Below are 18,493 nucleotides of genomic sequence, written 5' to 3' on the forward strand. Positions count from 1 at the left end.
ATTATTAGATTTAAGGGAACTATTAAAAATAAAAATAAAAAAAAATAAAAAAAGAGGAATTAGCAAGGACTCACACTTAGAAGTGCACACAACTAAAATAAGGGACCAAACAGTGCAAAATCGAGGAAAAACAAACAGACTTGATAATGTTAGAAATACTGACTCGAAACATAAAAACCGACGGATTCTGTCAGTTAAACTGAAGGAGTCCATCAACTAAGTAAAACACACTAGACTCGAATTTTATTGAAAGCTCGGTATAAAAATAAATACCCTCATAGTTAAGGAACTATTTATGTCGTTTTATGAGGTCCCCCAATTTAACGTGGATTTTCAACTACATATTTTATCGTATTATCTTCTGTATTATTATTATTATTAAAGTAAAATAAATCACACCACAGCAATTGTATTTGTAGCATAAAGACAGCACGTATCTTATAGTCTTTCTAAAATGTTTTTTTTTTTATATAAACTACATGCAAGCTGGGTAAATTCTGCTCCAAGTACAATAGCCAACAAACCACGCAGTAAACCGCACTTGGCAAATCCCGTCTAACGAGTTCTGACTGAGAAGGTTGTTGGCGAGGAAAATTGATCTCAAGATCTCTCAATTGAGAAATCACTCGCTGAACCAACTCAGTGGTAAATGTTTCAATCTCGTTCTTTTACTTTTTTCCTTTTTCCTTTTTCCTTATTATTATCATCCCTTTTCTTCTTTGTGTTTTCTTTTAAGACTCACCAGCTGTCTTCTTCATCACACCACCATTGATATAAGGAGCTTCTATGTCAATTCTATATAAAATTATGAACACCTCGTGTTTCAACTTTTTTCTTATACCTCAAACCAAAATGACCGTTTAAATTTTCAGATCAGGAAAATAAGCTAATGCGCTGTTTTCTCGAGTCAGAAACTAGCAGAAGCTGAAGATGAGCTTAAACAAAATAGGGGGGCACAAGTAGCTAAACTGAAATATTGCAAACTCCGTCCAAACTGGAATAGCAAAATTAGCAGAAAAATTGTGTGCTGAAATGGAGTCTGCAAACAATTTGCATTAAATTCCATATAATTTGACTACATATTTCCGCGAACTTGCAGATGCATCAACATATTCTACTATCCACACGAAAAAACAATAACCATAACTAGTAAGAGCTCCTCTAATTTATTACATTACAAATGGAATATAGTGACAATAAAATATATATTCCAAATTATATAACTGTGAAGAGAAAGTCATGGGTATCTATCTCTACATTCTTGTACAACCATGACATTAGTATTTAGCTGGAACCATACTTCAACTGCTCCCACCTGAATGGCTTGAACACGTAAAGAACCTCTGGTGAGCTTTTGAATAGCAAAGCTACACACACGCAGATGGCAGCAATTGCCACCATTGAGAGCATCGCCGGCCTGTATATTGCAACTTTTGTTGTTCCCATGTTTCCATTATAGAATTTCCCCTCACACTGTCTGCAATGTCTTTGAACTGGTTTCCTCAAAGACTTCTCGGTTTGTAGACTACCAACATTTACCGACTTATTATTATCTCCTAGTTTCTGCTTGAAGCTGCTGCTCAACAAAGTACCAGGGATATTGACAACAACATGCCCACTGCCTGACTTCTCATTGATTTTCTTCTGGACGATATGAATGTATGAGTAATGACCTCGCAGGGATGCATAATCATTGGGTGTCAATCCAGTACTGTCACAGGCATTTTTCCAAGCTTCCATTCCAACCTGAAGGAAACAATATTTAGTACCTTGAAAATAATAAGGAACCCAAAAATAAAATGAACAGTTCTATGCCACAAACATCCTCTCCTTGTACTTGTATCAGTGCCACCAATTCAGTCATCAAACTGACAGCCATCATTTGACGATGATGCTGGTTAGAGAGCTCATTTAACTTATGACAATGATGAAACACGTTTAACTTCAGAAAGTAAGTCTAAGAGAAGACCATAGTTCATTTCACTTTCTCAACATACTTCTCCTCTCTAGGTTAAGGGACTGTCATTTATCAACATAACTACAGGAAAATGCACATAATAAATTAAAGGGTATACCTGCCCAGGATCATCAATTAACGCCTCCAAAAGACTCTCGTACCCATCCAGACAAGCAACTATATGAAGTGGAGTCAAACCCCCAGGACCCACCGAATCAGGTATAAACAAGTAGCCACCATGACCTTGCTGCTTTTCTACCCCTGATTTGTCAAGTACTCCATGAGGACAGTATCTCAAGAGCATTTCTACCATGGGCCTGCTGTTTCCCCTTACAGCTCGGTGAAGGACCGCAACCTCCCGCAAAGCTATGTCAAGTGATGAGTGTTCTCCTACATCTACAATGCCATTGAAGAAAATATCCAACAGTTTTTTCACAACAGCACACCAGGCACGGTCAGTAGAGAACTCAATAAGCCACTTGAACCGTCCAAAAGGGATGAGATTCAAATCAGAACCAGGACCCAATCTAATATTCAAGTGACTTCGGTGAAGCAGCCAACCCATCTCATGTATGAAGTCCAAAGCTTGGTCCTTAGCTTGTTCCTCAGCTCCTCCCAGGAAACCATCAGCTGTTTCGGCAACCTCAATAATGCTTTCTAGCGTACGAATTTCGGAACAAACGTCTTCCTCTGCAACTATAAAAGGGAAGAAGCTACTGCAAAGACCATGGTCCTCAACCTATAGCCAAAACATGCAACCAACATTTCAGAACCGAATAAAGAGTATTATATATAGCAGACTTGAGTGCTAGCCATTGATATAGAGGTTTTACTTCAGCAACTAGCTCATCTGGAGCAAGAAGTTCAAACCTGAAGTCTTGGTCAAATGGAAAGTTACACATGGTCTATAATAAGGGATCTAAGCAATTTCCTATAAGATGATATAACAATATCCAAGTTATATGAACTCATAAATAAACAGATTATCAATTAAAAATAAATATGAAATGTACATGAGCATTCATCAACCTATGTCTGTGTTTCCTTCGCCACATAAGAACCAAAAGCAGATCCTTACCTTGAAGTCCTTCAGTAAAACTACGTGGAGCATAACACTGAGGATATTAGACGAAGCAGTAAAAAGAGCATCTAACTCCAATCAACGTAAACCATGGCTCCGCAAAAGTGGAGACAAGCAGATACATTAACAGTTTATAGGACTAAGGAAGAGAAAAATCACTTCACCTCAATGAACCCTCTGCCAGCAATATTTGGCATAAGACAAGGAAAGCTAAGGGACTGCATCTCTTCATGCTCAATATAAGAATCAACTCCTCCCATCATATCAGTACAACTACCATGCACAAGATATTTCCCTTCCAGGGCACATAGTAACCTTTAGCAGGACGTGCATATGACAGAATAAGTTCATTAGTTAAGCATGATCTAGTTATTCTAGGATGAAAAATTCAATGTCTGCTAAAGATACCTTGTAGTTGGTTGAGATAGGTTGAAGCCTTTAACCAAAAACTGAACCTCCTTAGAGAAGGATGCTGCAAGTGGTTTGATAATTGACAGCCTACAGCTTCTATGACTTTTAACCGGCAAGGGAGTATCCAGAACAACCTGCCCTATAGTAGAAAAACAAACTCTCAGTTTTCCTAGCAGAGACATAAGTGGTAGTAGAAGACAATAAGGAAACAACAGAACAAAAACATAGCAAGAACACAACAAAGGATCAGAATATATACCATTAAAAATAAATGCCACACGATGCTGCACTCTAGTATAAATCCATCCAGTTTTCCAAAATGAATCAGCGGATGCATCGAGAAGTTTTGTCAAACTAGAGCTAAGATCACAATAAAGCTGCAACGGGAGAACTATTAGGTGCTACATTTATTTTGCTAAAATATTAACAGCATGAGCTGGCAAAAGAACATCTTGCGGGTAACACAATCAGTAGCAGCTAAGGAGAAACCGTCCCTGATTTTTTTTTTTTTGATGAAATAATTGTTACAGGAACCGTCCCTGATTTAAACATCAGTACCGTCCCTGATTTAAACATCAGGCAATCCAACATCACAAACTCATTTATCAGCTCCATTTCTAAAGTTATGCATGCACTGTGAAGAGGTCGATCCAAGAATTCAAGTTACAGGCTGCCGAGTGGGCACCCACCGTTCCTTTGTGGCAATGGACTCAAAATTTAACATAAATATATAAATTTTAGAATTTATTATATTACATAGGTAGAGCTCTAGCGTAGTCAGTGGGTGTGTCTGCATTGCCAAGAGCCTATGTCCATGGAAGTGCCTACCTTTTGATGAATGTGAAAATAACTTATAAAAGCCAATCAGACCAATATCTTTTTCTATTTGTAAGTAGCTACACTTCTTCCTCCCGCGGAATTACATTACATAATCCAAGAATGAAAAGAGGTTACCTCCTCCCATAAAGATTTATCCATCCGAAGATACATTGTCAATATGATGCATCCAGGTCTAATGTAGCTTTCAATATCTGTAGGACTGTGCGCTAACCAATCCAGAATCTGCAAATTGTTCAGAAAGAAATAAAATTTGGTGCACATTGAGATGATAGAAGAAAATGTGAAAGTTGTAATGGCACACTATAGTACAGCAAGAATACCAAAATACCTGTTTTCGCAAGGTCGTAGGGAAGTCACTAGGATCTTTCCCGAAGAGTTTAAAAACAATTCGATCTGTGCGACTCTGAAAATCAGCCAAGAGCTATAGTTAAGAGGCAAATCATCTTTTGGCCATGTGCCCTATCAAGTCTTAAGAATCTAATTCATGGAACATTCTTCTCTGCATTTATCTACCACTAAAAGAGGCCAAGAGTGCAGTATATATACGCCTTTTCTACCAAAGTACAGATGAACCAAATTGTAAATCTCTCCTGGTGAATATGAGCATTTTCTGTTACAGACAATGGCTGCCAGAGGAAGGATTCAAACAGGGGGCCCTAGTCTACAAATAAGCGCACACGCCTAACCAGTTCTCTGGCAACTTGACAGCACAGTTATGTGCTAAATTTGTTGAAATGAACAAACAAGAAATGGCACAAGGAATACTAGATCTTAAGATGTCTGGGTTATAGGTTCTTGCTCTAGTTCAGTTCAGAAGCAAAAATGGATAATGATGGAGGATTCAAGCACTTATGAATGAAGATTTAGGGAGTGCAGTGCCAGTCATTTGCGGTTACCAATGCTTGCTAGTAGATTGAAGATTGATTACAACTAAGAGAACAAAATTTCGAGCTAGATATCTATGTATGATCTATGATTCTATGTGCTGGTGGTGGGCCATGGCACGATTGCCGGCTTGCCACTGCTTTGCTGTATGGACAAAATGTCCCTTTTCTCATGCTTTCCTTCTCTTTTCCAGGGTTACTTTATTATCTTCAAAGTATCTAATTAAATCTGTAAGCAGCAAGTGGTCCAACTTTCAAATAGAAACCATTGCAAGTGTGATGTCGCTTTCCTCTATTTCCTCAAAAAACGAGGCTTAGTGTCATTCAACAACCAAAAAGTTCTAAAGGGAGGGTGCAAAAAGTGGAACCACAGAGAAGGGTCATGCTGAACTTACTCTATGTTCGTATAGGCATCATATACACCTACTGCTCCTAAATATAGAAAACAAAGTATGCAAAGACCCAGCAAAAAATATACAACAGATGCAAATACCATTAAAGGAGGATGAATAGATCTGATATACTGTTAGAGCAAATAAAGATATAACAGTTAGGGTCCTACAAAAGAATGGAAGACAACTAAACAAACTGCATCTCAAAATGATAGAAAACTGCAATAATAGGCTAATAGCACAGACTTCTACCTGAGCCTCCCCGCTGGAATTAGATGGCGAAAGGGTGGAGGTGGAACCCGAATTCCCACTTATCCTCGTAGGGCTTGACTTATGAGGTTCTTGAGATAACCATAGAGGAGATCCAGGATATCCATTACCTAGGTTCGCAGTGGCATCAGGTTTATACAGCTTTCCAATACCATCTTGAGAATCATCATAGCTGTTATTCAAATCAATGTTATTCAATTTTGTCCCTGCAAGCGAAGCAGTTGAAACATTTGCATTGGAAGGTATGCTTTCTTTTATACAGCAGAAAGAATCAGGTTGTGAAACAGAATGATTTTGTGGAATCCCACAATCAGCACTGCTCATTCCCACTCTCTTCTCTCTCACTTCTTGTGCAGGTATACTCAAGGATTGCCCAGCTGGCTGAGGAGAGTCCTGCAAATCAAGACAGTTAGAAGTTGCACAGATAACAGGGTCAATACCAAACATTTAGATCAAGTTCCAAACCTTGATACAATTCCCCCCAGATGTCCCTGCCTTTCGTAGATCTGGAGATGAAGACGACAGGCCAGGAACATTCTTCTCGTTAGTTGCAGTAGGTAGACTAGCTAGGTTTCTCAGCAGATGGGACAGTAGTTCCTGATCCTTAGTTTGATCTGAGTTATTGGCTGCATTCATTCAAACAGGAGAAACAGAAAATAACTCCTCAGCACATAAACACCAATCTCAAAATAGTAAGGGCAGCATTATGCATCTGCACATATTATCAGTATTTCTGTGGTACCCAAATGTTTGCAGGGATTTAACTACCACCAAAAGACTCCCTAATGAAGCTCCCGCTTCTCTCTACCCCTCTATCCCAAATTCCAGCTAGTAACGGCTATTTCCAAATCACCAACGGTCGAATCCTTTCAATTTCCGGCACCATGAACCGCTCCGATGAACTATCTGGCCCCCATCTGACTCGCCCCCCAGATCCCCCTGACCCAGAACTCATCCGAGAAAATAATACTACGTTTTCCCTCACTACGCAAAACAACAACACCATGGCATCTGAAGACTCAACCCCCAAAATCCAAAATCCTGCCTATGCTGGAGCATTAGGGCACAAAGTGGGTAATCATACCAAGCTCAGAGTGAGATTACCACCAAGAAATTACGAGATGATTAATGTAAAAGCTGTGGTAATTTTTACAGATGAAGAACACAAACTCTTAGCCGAAACATGCCAATGGACAACTGTTGGGAGATTTGTCAGAGTCAGCCTTCGATTGACAAAATCAGAACAGCTTTTGACAAGGCTATTCAACTCAAGAGCACTGCTAAAATTGGAGCTAAAGATAAGTACCATGTTTTCATAGATTTAGACAATGAAGATGATTTCAATAATGTCCAATCAAAGAACTTTATTCAACTGGACAAGCATACGACTATGAAAATCTTGAAATGGACCACAAATTTCAAACCTGGTGCTGAAACCACTTTAGCATCAGTTTGGATTAATTTGCCTGAATTACCTTGGCACTATTATGGGATGCTCTTTGTAGAATTGTTAGTCCTATTGGCACCCCCTTGTCATGGATAAGGCAACAACTACCAAAACTAGACCCACTACTGCTAAATTAAGAGTAGAGAGTGACCTTCCTAAAATACTTCTTCATGAGATACAGGTTGAGATTAGAAAAATCAATATGGGAAGTTGGAAAATTTTGATCAAAAAGTGGAATATGAAGCAATGCCATCTTATTGTTTCCACTGTCAAGTCCAGGGACACTCTGACGAAAGATGTTGTATGTTGAACCCAAACTTGCAAAGAAATTGAAAAGGTATTCCATCTACTAGTTATGAATAACCAGTAGGACAGAGAAACAAGGATAGAAACACCAATAATTTCACCAACAGGCAGAAGAACAATGCTACTGGAACACCTATTGAAGCAGCTCAAAAGAAATCTACAGGATCTCACACCCACAATAATACCAAGGAGGGGTGGACAAATGTTGAAAGGAGAAAAGGAAGAGGGCAATACAGCAATGAAAAGGAACAAAGTATTTACAAGGAAAACAACAAGACTGAAGAACAATCAAGCAATGCTATAACACAGAATGGCAACAACAGGAAAGGAAACAACAACTCCTTCAATGTGTTACAAGAGGCAAATGAAGAAGAAGAAATGACACAGAATGCCAACCAAGGAGATCAGAGTAACAACCAAGACCAGGCAGTTGAACTACAGTCCCAGATCAGAACCACAATATGGCACAAAGTCTATGAAGGAAAAGGAAAAATAAGAGCAAAAGACAAAGAAAAGAAACAGCAGACAACTCTGACATCAGGACACTGAGGAGCAATACCCAACAAAGAACTAATAAAAATGACACAGAAATGGAAATTGACACTACCAACCTAGTCAATTTTGATGCGAGGAGTAATAGCCAATTGAAGAAAACCAAAAAGAGATTTGTCAAGCAGGCCTCCAACCCAGAAGATATCATACTAGATGGAGAAAAAAGAGAAACCAATTGCACCATAACAAAGGAGAGACAACCAATGGAACTTTTTAAGACAAGTAAGGGAAAATGACAACTTTCAACTGCATATGGCACAAGGATATTCCTTTCAAGATTTCTTTCCTGAACTGGAGGGCTATTAAAGATAAACTTTCCACTGAGGAAAAAGTTTCAGGATTTGGGATCAATACAGGTGCTACTTGTCACTGCTGCAGTAATCCCAACAACACCAATACAGAAGCAGAAGATAGAACACCTATTCAATAAAGGGGAGCATGCAAGGAAAATCTGGAATTATTTTGCTAATCCTCTTGGTATTGATCACAGAAATAGAAGCCTGAAGCTTCTACTCCTGAGTTGGTGGAACTTCAAATTACTCAACAGCATTGCTAAGTTCATTACTAGAGTCCTTCCAATGATCATATGTTGGGAGCTGTGGAAATCCAGATGTAGCAAGAAATTTGAAAACATCACCCCTTCTTTTTATAGAACAAAAACTAATATTCTATCTTTCCTTGTGCAGGTAACCAGTAACAAGTTTGGAAAAGCTAGAATAGGAGAAAACTGGAGGGAAATTTGTCGAGCTTGTGATGCAACAATCAATAGAAAACTAGTACTATTGTAAGATGGATAATAAGTATAAAACCAAGAGCACAAACTGTCAACATCAATACTGATGGGAGTTGCATAGAAGGAATTTGTGGAGGTGGAGGCATAGTCAGAGATAGCAATGGAAAGTTCATATTTGCATACTCCATACCTTTGGGAGTTGGAACAAGTAACATGGCTGAAGCAGCAACCATGCTTTTTGGAATGTAATGGTGCTCTAACAATGGCTACAGAGCAGTCTGGGGTGAAACAGACCCCCTTCTAATAACTAAATGTGTAAGAAGGGAGTGGAAAGTACCTTGGAGAATAACTAACAACAAAGCTGACATTCAGAGTTTAGTTGAAGAACATGGATTTACAATCAACCACTGCTTTAGGGAAGCCAACCAACCTGCGGACAGATTGGCAAACCTGAGCCATAGATTTGATGAAATCCAAGTGTTCAACTCTTTTGCTGATCCTCCTAACAACATCAAGGGCTTGATTAATATGGACAGATGGAACCTTCCATCATTTAGGATCAGACAAGCAAAACCTTCTCAAATAGTCTATGATCCCCCTTGATTAGTCTACTTTCTATTATGTTTTGGTTAGTCTTAGTAGTTTAGGCTCAGCTCAATGATCATGTACAAAGTTTGGGATGCCAAACTCAATACTGTAAATTTTTGCAAATAAATGATCAATGGAGACAATGCTTAATTAAAAAAAAAAAAAAAAAAAAAACTCCCTAGTCTAATCAAGAAGTCCCAACTGCATCAAGCTAAGCTCAATCTCAAAGGAGTATTATCACAAGTTAAAGGTTTCATGCATACATCTTCCACATAAATACGTCAATAACCTTCCAACGGGATTAACTCAGGCTACTCGGCAACATATAAAAATTAACACTACAAACCGCAAGAAATCGACAAAAACCCCTAGATGCTAATTGTGGTTCTAATGAATTCCTTCTGCTCCAGGTTATTTGGGTGATGTTTAACCTAAAACCAAATTCGGAAGGTCAAAGTCACCTTTCATCTAAATTAGAACTCCATTAAGTAGTACTCATCCTCTACGTTAAAGGTTTATCAGAACAGACTTGAGTTCAGCATATTTGAGAAAGATAAAAACTATTGCTACACAGTAAAGCATTTAAATAGAGTATCTCACTTGCTGATCCTAAAAGCTTCTCATGAGATGCTATAGTTTTTCCTCTATTCCTGATCAGTGAATGTGAATGGCAACAAACAAACAATTCCTCTTTTTTCAGTTGTAATGCTAATTCAGATTAACTCTAAACAAGTATTTGGTGGAAGTTACTTTTGGACATGATTAAAGTTCCCAAACCAGGCTAAAGTTATGACCACTCACTCAGTGCCCCCACATACAACAAAAAATAATGTCTTCTCAAACACCCTTAACAAACAAGTGTTCAGAAGCTCACCTGAATGAACACCAAAAAGAGTAATAATCTCGACCTACAATCTACTTGAGCCTGACACTCAGGAAAAAAATTCCAAGTCTCCTGATTATATATCATCAGACAATTATTCTAAAGTCTAATTTCCAGTAAAGAATGGCCACCCCTCAGATATAATTCTAACAGGAATACTTTCCAACAATAATTGGCAGTCAGGGAATAGGCTGGACATTGGAATAGATGGGTCACACCTGCAATACTCTTGGCAATTTGTCCTTTCCTTCAGTAACTACACAACAACTTCTTCAAAGCATGTCTTGACAAGGCATGTAAGTAAGTTGCAAAAAATTAGTTTGCCAATCTAAAGTTGCGTCAAGTAATAGCATGCAATCATTAGTATGCACTTACAAAATTTCAAAGAAATTTCACATACAAAAATTTCAAAAAGAAAATAAAGTTCCTCCGGAGTTAAGGTGTTAGTCAACAAGATAGGTTCCATTGACGAGACCATTCTATTGTTATCACCAACATAAATATTGGTGGTGAAAATTTTACTTCGATCTTTCCAGAGAATATGGTTCTAAAGTTTCTACATATCAGCACTGCTAGCAAATATTCACATGATCATTTGTGTTAGTAAGTTTTGTCAATTCGGCAGAAAAACTAGAATCTCTTAAATTTTCCATTGTCTTGTCCACATCTTGTAATCAATGTGCAATTCCTGATGAATTAAGGATTGCTAACCCATAGTTCAAATATATACCCTCAACAAGTCCAAGATTTGCCATAGATGTTGAAGTGTGTGATCAACTCATCTAAAATTTTAAGTTGTTAGAGCAAGCACACTTTTATTTGTTTTCAAGACGCCCCCTCAGGTGCAGGTTGGCTTCTTTTTTATGAGCCAAGTAGGAATTCTTTTTAATAATAGGTGACGGTGAGACTCGAACCTAAGACATCTGTCTGCTCTGATACCATGTTAAAATGTGTGACCAACCATCTAAAAGCTTAAGTTGTTAGAGAGAAAACTTCTATTCATTTAATTATGTCTTCAACAGAAAGAATCTATATCCTAGAAGAAACATGCAAGTCACGAACTACTCACAGCTAAAGTGTTGCTGTAATGTTTATGGATATCCCAGTTAGGCTTTTCTCTATAAAGTATATAATTCTATTAAAGTTGTGTGAATCCCCATATACAAGTAGTACAGCAACTGGTAGAGAAACCTAGACTAAAAATTGGTTCTCTACGAAAGTCACCCAATCATCTATACATACAAGTACCTCATGGGTGCACTAAAAAGAAACTAAGACACCAAAGCTACTCTTCATATGTACAAAATCATTCTCGACCCTTTCAAAAGATCTCATATTCCTCTCTCTCCACTCTACACACATAAGTGCCAGTGGGGCTATATCCCATGCCTTGGGTCTTATATTTCTTCTTTACTGTTCTCCGTTAGATATTCAGTTAGTTCAAAGTACATCAAGCGCTTGCCCCAGAACGTGCATTATGGAACTCTGACCATCACACTTGAGGGAGCCTATAAGCATGCCTTACACTATAGCTAGTAACTAATCAATTTGGTTGTATGTCTTTTCTGCAGTAAAAATAAATTATACTAAAAATGCAAAGACAAGTGTGGTTTGGCTAGACACTTACAGTGTATATTCGCCAGTATCCTCAGCAAACTAATTAATAAGTAGCTACTACCCTGCTCATCACTCACAGAGGCGCCGTTAGCTACATTTTCTGGATGTGTCTTTCTTCTCCGTTTATTGTGACCTGCTAAACGCCTACGACAACTCCGCTTCCCCTCATCAAACTCTTGCAGAACATGAAACCTGCCCAAAGGTACTCAAAAACAAACAAAACTCAATCAGATCCAAACATATTTTCAGATAATTGCAGTATCATGGATCAGGACACATTACATCAAACATAGACAAGTATGCTATAAGATAGTGCTACCAACTACCGTTTACTTCTTGTTGTAAAAAACCAACGAATCAAGGTTACACAAAGTTATAATTCTACCAATACTAAATAGGCTGCTACCAGTAGAGATAATCAAAGAAAGCCTAGTTGAAATCTAACCTGCTGCACTGCTGACAAAACCTCTGCATAACATTTCCAACCAAAGCTTTAGCAGCTTTAGAATGCACATCACACACTTTATGTCGTCGATGATAATCCTTAGCATTGCTCAAATCAACTTGACAATCATCAGCTTGACATACTGAATGATACGAAGAAGGCCCAGCAACTTTAGTCTTCTTCCCACTCTTGCCTTCCCATTTTTCCTCCTCACTTTCAATTATTGGATACAACTGCCCACCAAGCTTTAAATTAAGCGACGGAGCTTCATCATCACTTTCACTTACAACACCCCGTCTCCTTTTCTCCAATTCCTTCCTTCCCTTGTCATATCCCAATGCCATTTCATCAGAACTATTGGAGACACCAGGAATATCTGATCCTATGGGGAACAACTGTCTGCTCCGACAATCAGACGGCACGGAACTCAGTGGAGCAGCTGTAAACAAATCACCATCCCACTTCCAATCATTTAAATCCCATTCCATAGCCTTTTTTCCACCTGCCCCCAAATCTGGAACAACTGGACCATAAAACTGGTGAATCTTTCCCCCAAACTTGGCCTCCATATCACCAAACACCTCTATTGCACAAAACCCCACATAAAATTTACATTACCCAAAAGGCTTCAAAGGAAAAAAAAAAAAAAAAAGTCTTGCTCACCAAACAGTAAACCCCAAATGAAAATTGATCTAAAAAGAAGAAAATTATCTCAGAAATAGAGGGGGAAAATGCTATTTTTAGCTTATTGAAACAGAAGGAAATAAAAGAGAGCAGAACTAGCACTAACCAGCATAAATCAACACACACATGGACCTAAATAATAACTAACCACATGTCCAAAATACCTTTTGATTACTCCACCTACATTTCCACAATTCACAAGCCAAAACGTAGGCGATAGAAGCGTTACTTTAGATCGCCGGAAATATAGATAAGCTGTAATAATAAAACAAAATAAAGGAGGAAAACAAAGATACTTTGGGGACAGAAAAACAAAAATGATGGAGGCTGCCTTTTTTTATATTATTTCACCAATGAAGAGGGCTTTCTTTATTGGAAAAAAAACTGTTAGTGGTAGTGTACTAACTGTGGAGATAAAGTGTGTAAGTAATAAATTCAGTGAAAGCCATACGTACTACTGCCGAATGGTAGGTACATGGTGACAAATTAACACATGGTGCGTACGAGCATGCTTTTATTAGTTTTGACTATTATTCCTAAAGATAAATTATTTCTTTAGTAGTTTTGTTGTCTCACTTTTTTTTTTTAATGAGTATCTTCTCAATTATTACTCAAATTAAAAGCAATACATCAAAAATAAAAGATGTGAAACATGAATTATTAGGAAAAAAAACTATCATTCCTACCCGTCTATGAAAATGTTGTTTGGTTTCAATAAATAACTTAAGGTAAAGAGTTAAATTTGTCCCTGAACTATGCGAAATCGAATAAATTTGCCCTCATGTAATAGTTGGGATCAAATATATCCCCATCGTTACTAGTTGGGGGTCAAAATGTGCTCCTGAACTATGCGAAATGGAACAAATTTATCCTTATTTTTAAAATGGTAGAAGCTTAGCACTCGATTTGTCCTTATTTTTAAAGTGGTAGAAGCTTAGCACTCGGTGAAACCATGTGTTACAAAATTAAAAACTATTTTTTTTTTTTTTAAATGGAAGGTAAGTTTGAACCTTTTGCATAGTTCAAGGCAAATTTGATCTTTCCCTCTAAATTTGAGTTTTATACTTTTTTTTGTTGCTCCTTTCTCTCTTTCCATCACTACCTCTACCACCAATCACTCTTTCTTCCTCCTTCCTCTTTGTCTCCCACCATCATCTTTTCTTTCCCTATCCTTTCTCTTTCTCTTTTCCTTCCGTCTCACCCCATCGCCACCTACACCACTAGGACTTCGAAAGAAAATGCGCCAAACAACTTAAACATGCAATATAGAATACTATTTTTAATGTAGGTGTATATCCACGTAGGGATTAAAGGAGAAGAAAGGGTGATTGGCAGCAAAGGTAGTGGTGGAGAGAGAGAAAATAAAAATATAAAAACTCAAAATTAGGGAGAAGGGTCAAATTTGCCTTTGAACTATGCGAAAGCTTCAAATTTACCTTCTGTTTAAAAAAATTAATCCTTAATTGTGTAACACATGGCATCACCAGGTGATAAGCTTTCACCGTTTAAAAATAAGGGTAAATTTGTTCCATTTCGCATAGTTTAAGGACAAATTTGACCCCAACTAGTGACGGCAAGAACATATTTGACCCAAATTATTAATAGCCTATTAATAGAGGACAAATCTTTTTCATTTCGCATGGTTAAAAGAAATGAGATTTTTCCTAATAACTTGTTATGAAAGTAAAATGGTATGTAACCATTTAGTTTTGACAAATTTTTTCTATAAACATAAAAAACGACTTATATAAATTGTTTTAGAAAGCCATTAGCAAGAAGAGCAATTGACACATACAATATAATCTCTTCTCGTGGTTTTCGTAATCTTAGGCATAAAAATAGGATATGCTGCATTAATATGCACTTGAAATAGCTGTTCCTTGAGCAAGCTCTCAATCTATTTCTCAAAGAAGATACAACAACATCAGAGCTTTTATCTAAAAACTATTTTCTATAAAATGATGTTTAAATAATTAAATCAAAATAAAATCAAACGGCCACTATAGTGCCGTCGGCGTTGAAGCGGGAGTAGGGGAATTTCAACATCCACAGACCAAGTACGGGGCCCGCAACTTTCAATTCCAGCTCTCTTCCGAAAACCCGGTCCATAGTATTTTACTATATTCTCCCCTTTCTCAATTTATGTATGATATATGACACAATTGGAATTTTAAATTCTAAATTTTTAATTTGACTGTGAATTCGAACGTAAAATTTTTTAAGTTTTGTAAAGATAAAATTTATTTATTTGAAAACTATATAAGAAATACTATAAGTCATGCTCTCTCCGCCTCATTTTATATGAGGGTGTTTGACTAGACATGAAGTTTAAGAAATAAAAAAAGACTTTTGAAACTTGATACAATCCTAAATGGCTCAAGTGCTCAATTTTATCCAAGGACTTGTGCTAGAAGCGGAGACAAGGACTTTCAAGCTTTAGAAGTCATGTTCATGGAGAATGGATCTATGGAAGCACTTAAAGAGAGTCAGTGGAGGGCCTTCAGGCTATGGAAGATATCATAGAGAATGAATTCAAGAGACCAAGAGCCAAGGCCCAAAGCTCTCCTAAAGTGGCTACAATTGCAAGCTTGGGTGGTTAAAGGCCGGAAGGTGGCTATTTATGCAAAGGACTAATTTTCGAAAACAAGTCATCATCCAAGAAGACCAGACAAGGCTCTTACTTCATTAAGGGTATTTTTGTAACAAGCGAGTTTAGTCTTCTTTAGCCTAGTGGTATAAATATTAGACTTAGCCATTTCATTTACTTAGAGTATGTTGAATTGAGATGAATACTCTAAATTGAGTGATAGTTTATTTGGTAGTTTAGTTTAGTGCTAATATAGTTATTTGTGTTAGTGACAGTTAATTATGGTGGATTCCATTGTTGCCTATTGAACCCCTTTTCCATTGATTTCATATGAGAGTTGTTCATTTTGTGGATCCATTTGATTAACTCTTAATTGAATTCAAATTGTTTATAGTTCCTTGATTGATTTCCAATTGGGAGGGTTTGGGTTTAATATACTCAAGTTTGTCCATAGAATTCATTATCAAGTGGGTCTTGCTCCTATCCTTCTCTTCTTATCTCAAATTCTTCTTTATCTTTCAATTTCAGCGTTTAGGTTAGATTCCTAGAGTTTCCAATTAGGATCTTATCAAAACTTATGGTCTAAAATAGATCATACAAATATATGTGGCTAGAAATTATTTCATTAAAGGTAATAAAGTAAATTTAAAGTTGAATAGTTACGAAATATAGAAGACTGAAATGGTTAAAACACACCTAAACTTGGCACGGATTATTACTTTAGGCCCCGCCCACAGGGTCATCTTCATTCAGGGCTTCGTTGAGGTTGGGGACTTCAGTAGTCTCAGGTGCCTTATTAGCGGATTGGAGGGCAGCTAAATGTTGTTCGTCGATCATAATTTTGCTTGCAAACACAAAATCAAAGAACGATTAAAAATAACTTGGGATAATTCTTTATTAAAAAAATCATTTAGATTTATTTGTTTGAGGTCTTAAACAATGAAATTAATCCAAGTTAATTTTGAAAATCAATGTAAGGTTTAAAACAATAAAATTTAAAGGATATTAAAAAAAACAATTATAGTGATGGAGATAATAAGTTAAAAGAGATAAGAAAACTTATTTAATCTCCAAATGATGCAACTGAATGCCGCCGGTAATCAAAGTAAAAAAATGAAGGTAATGAACTGATCGTAATGAGAGTAAGAAAAGAGTAGAATTGTATTGCTCAGTATATTTTTCGATCTGTACAAATTAGGGATTAAATGAGTAAATATAGGGTTAACCTAGCTAACTAACATTCTAACCCTAAGCACGTCGGAGCAATTGTGGGCACAAGGATCGTGGATTCTAAAAATAGGATAAGCTGTAATCCCCCAAATATTGGGAGGCATGAATATCCTTAATTGTTGATCTCCAGGCTCGCGCATGCGTTGATCATTCGGCTCTGAGCGTAAGGTGTGTGTCCGGAGTGAGACTTGAGGCTTGACCGAGAACCTATTAATATATCATTATTCCCGAATTCACCTGATTGCGTCGACCTCGACCTGATCCTTTAGTTGCCACGTGTGTATGTCTTTCGAGGATCGTCACATTTTACCCAATACAATACCAATGAAGGAATTTATGTAATTAAGAGACTTGTAAGTTTTCCATTGTGGAAGCAGATCCTTTTATATCATGAATTGAATTATCGATCGGTTGGAACACTCACGCAAGTATTGTAGTTGAATTTCTTCAGCTTATATCTCACTTCAAAATGTGCACAAAATATTTTTAACTCTCACCATTTTCTCTCTCCCTAAAATTAAGCATTTATTTCTTATATCCATAATGGTATATTTTTAGGCACACGATTAAGATTTGAGAAAATGATTAATTAATGAGCTAACGAGCTGATTGATACCCCTCGTGAGTGGATCGACCAATAACAACATTTTTAACCCAACCCCTTTAGTAGTTAAAATGATAAGAGTTTAAAAGTAAGCTAGTCGGTCCCATCAAGTTTTCTTTTCTTTTATGAGTTTATTATCGTGAAATGCAATGTATACGGTAATTTTAGTATAATACCAACTGAAACCCAATATGCTTTCGTACACCCTGAGAAGTTGTTTGGTTTGAGGTCATAAGATTAAGAGGGTGTTTGGCTAAGCTCATAAGCTGGTCAAATTAGTTTATAAGCACTTATTGATTTATCTACGTGTTTGGTAAAAATAAAAGTAATTATAAGTTAAATGCTTATAAGCTAAAATAAGCAATAAGCCATAAGTTGGTCTCTCCCAACTTATTAGTTTTTAGCTTACGTATCTATAAACGTGCAGTTGCACGTTATTTCCAGATAAACATTATCTCTATTAATAATGCTCCATTTGTGGATTTTGTTGCATCTTCCATAAAGGAAATTATTGGAAAAAATTGAGGTAAAAAAATAGTTGTTGCATTCCTCAGCTATAGTATCATTGGTAAACGATATTTCCAACTTTGTGTTCACGGATAAATAGCTAGTGTCGGGGTCCTTCACGCGACCATTAATGATGTAGTAACCTTTGCTTTGTTCCAATAAATCTTTCCACTTTTTAACGTGTTCATCGGAAAATTCAATTTTTGTTCCCTGAAAAGTTATTTAAAATTAAACTGATGCTAATAAAGAAAATATGAATAAGTAAGAAATATAATACAAATATATAACAAATATTACCTCCCATCACCTCTTGTTTTAATATATTCTATTATCGGCTCTTCCAATGACCAATACCTTTATTACCCATTGAACATCGGTCTTTCTAAGATTATTTATAGGCACATATTCTTTCGCCAAATTTGATTCCATTGGTATTCTCAAACCACCTGTAATAACTTAAAAAAGTTGCAAAACA

General features: G+C 36.9%; 1 protein-coding gene across 1 annotated transcript; it reads right to left on the bottom strand.

Annotated features, from left to right (window-relative positions):
* Positions 1-1,020: 1,020 nt before the first annotated feature.
* LOC132042963 (squamosa promoter-binding-like protein 1) lies at positions 1,021-13,473 on the bottom strand. Its single transcript, XM_059433466.1, has 12 exons — positions 13,197-13,473; positions 12,407-12,989; positions 11,972-12,153; positions 6,301-6,461; positions 5,818-6,228; positions 4,618-4,692; positions 4,404-4,511; positions 3,709-3,826; positions 3,447-3,588; positions 3,203-3,353; positions 2,076-2,696; positions 1,021-1,746 (listed from the first exon to the last, which is right to left on the bottom strand). Exons 1-12 carry the CDS (start codon positions 13,216-13,218, stop codon positions 1,285-1,287), a joined length of 3,036 nt encoding a protein of 1,011 aa, XP_059289449.1. The 5' UTR covers positions 13,219-13,473; the 3' UTR covers positions 1,021-1,284.
* Positions 13,474-18,493: the final 5,020 nt, after the last annotated feature.

The sequence above is a fragment of the Lycium ferocissimum genome, unplaced genomic scaffold, assembly GCF_029784015.1.
Source record: "Lycium ferocissimum isolate CSIRO_LF1 unplaced genomic scaffold, AGI_CSIRO_Lferr_CH_V1 ctg1943, whole genome shotgun sequence".
In the NCBI taxonomy this organism is placed as follows: Eukaryota; Viridiplantae; Streptophyta; class Magnoliopsida; order Solanales; family Solanaceae; genus Lycium; species Lycium ferocissimum.

Bases quoted from the DNA above. Each gene is read 5' to 3' on its own strand.
- LOC132042963 (XM_059433466.1), bottom strand. From the start codon at position 13,218: ATGTGTGTGTTGATTTATGCTG. The intron at 6,229-6,300 runs GTTTGGAACTTG...CTTGATTTGCAG, and splicing joins CTGGGGGGAATTGTATCAAG to GACTCTCCTCAGCCAGCTGG. The intron at 3,354-3,446 runs GTATCTTTAGCA...GTCCTGCTAAAG, and splicing joins CTATCTCAACCAACTACAAG to GTTACTATGTGCCCTGGAAG.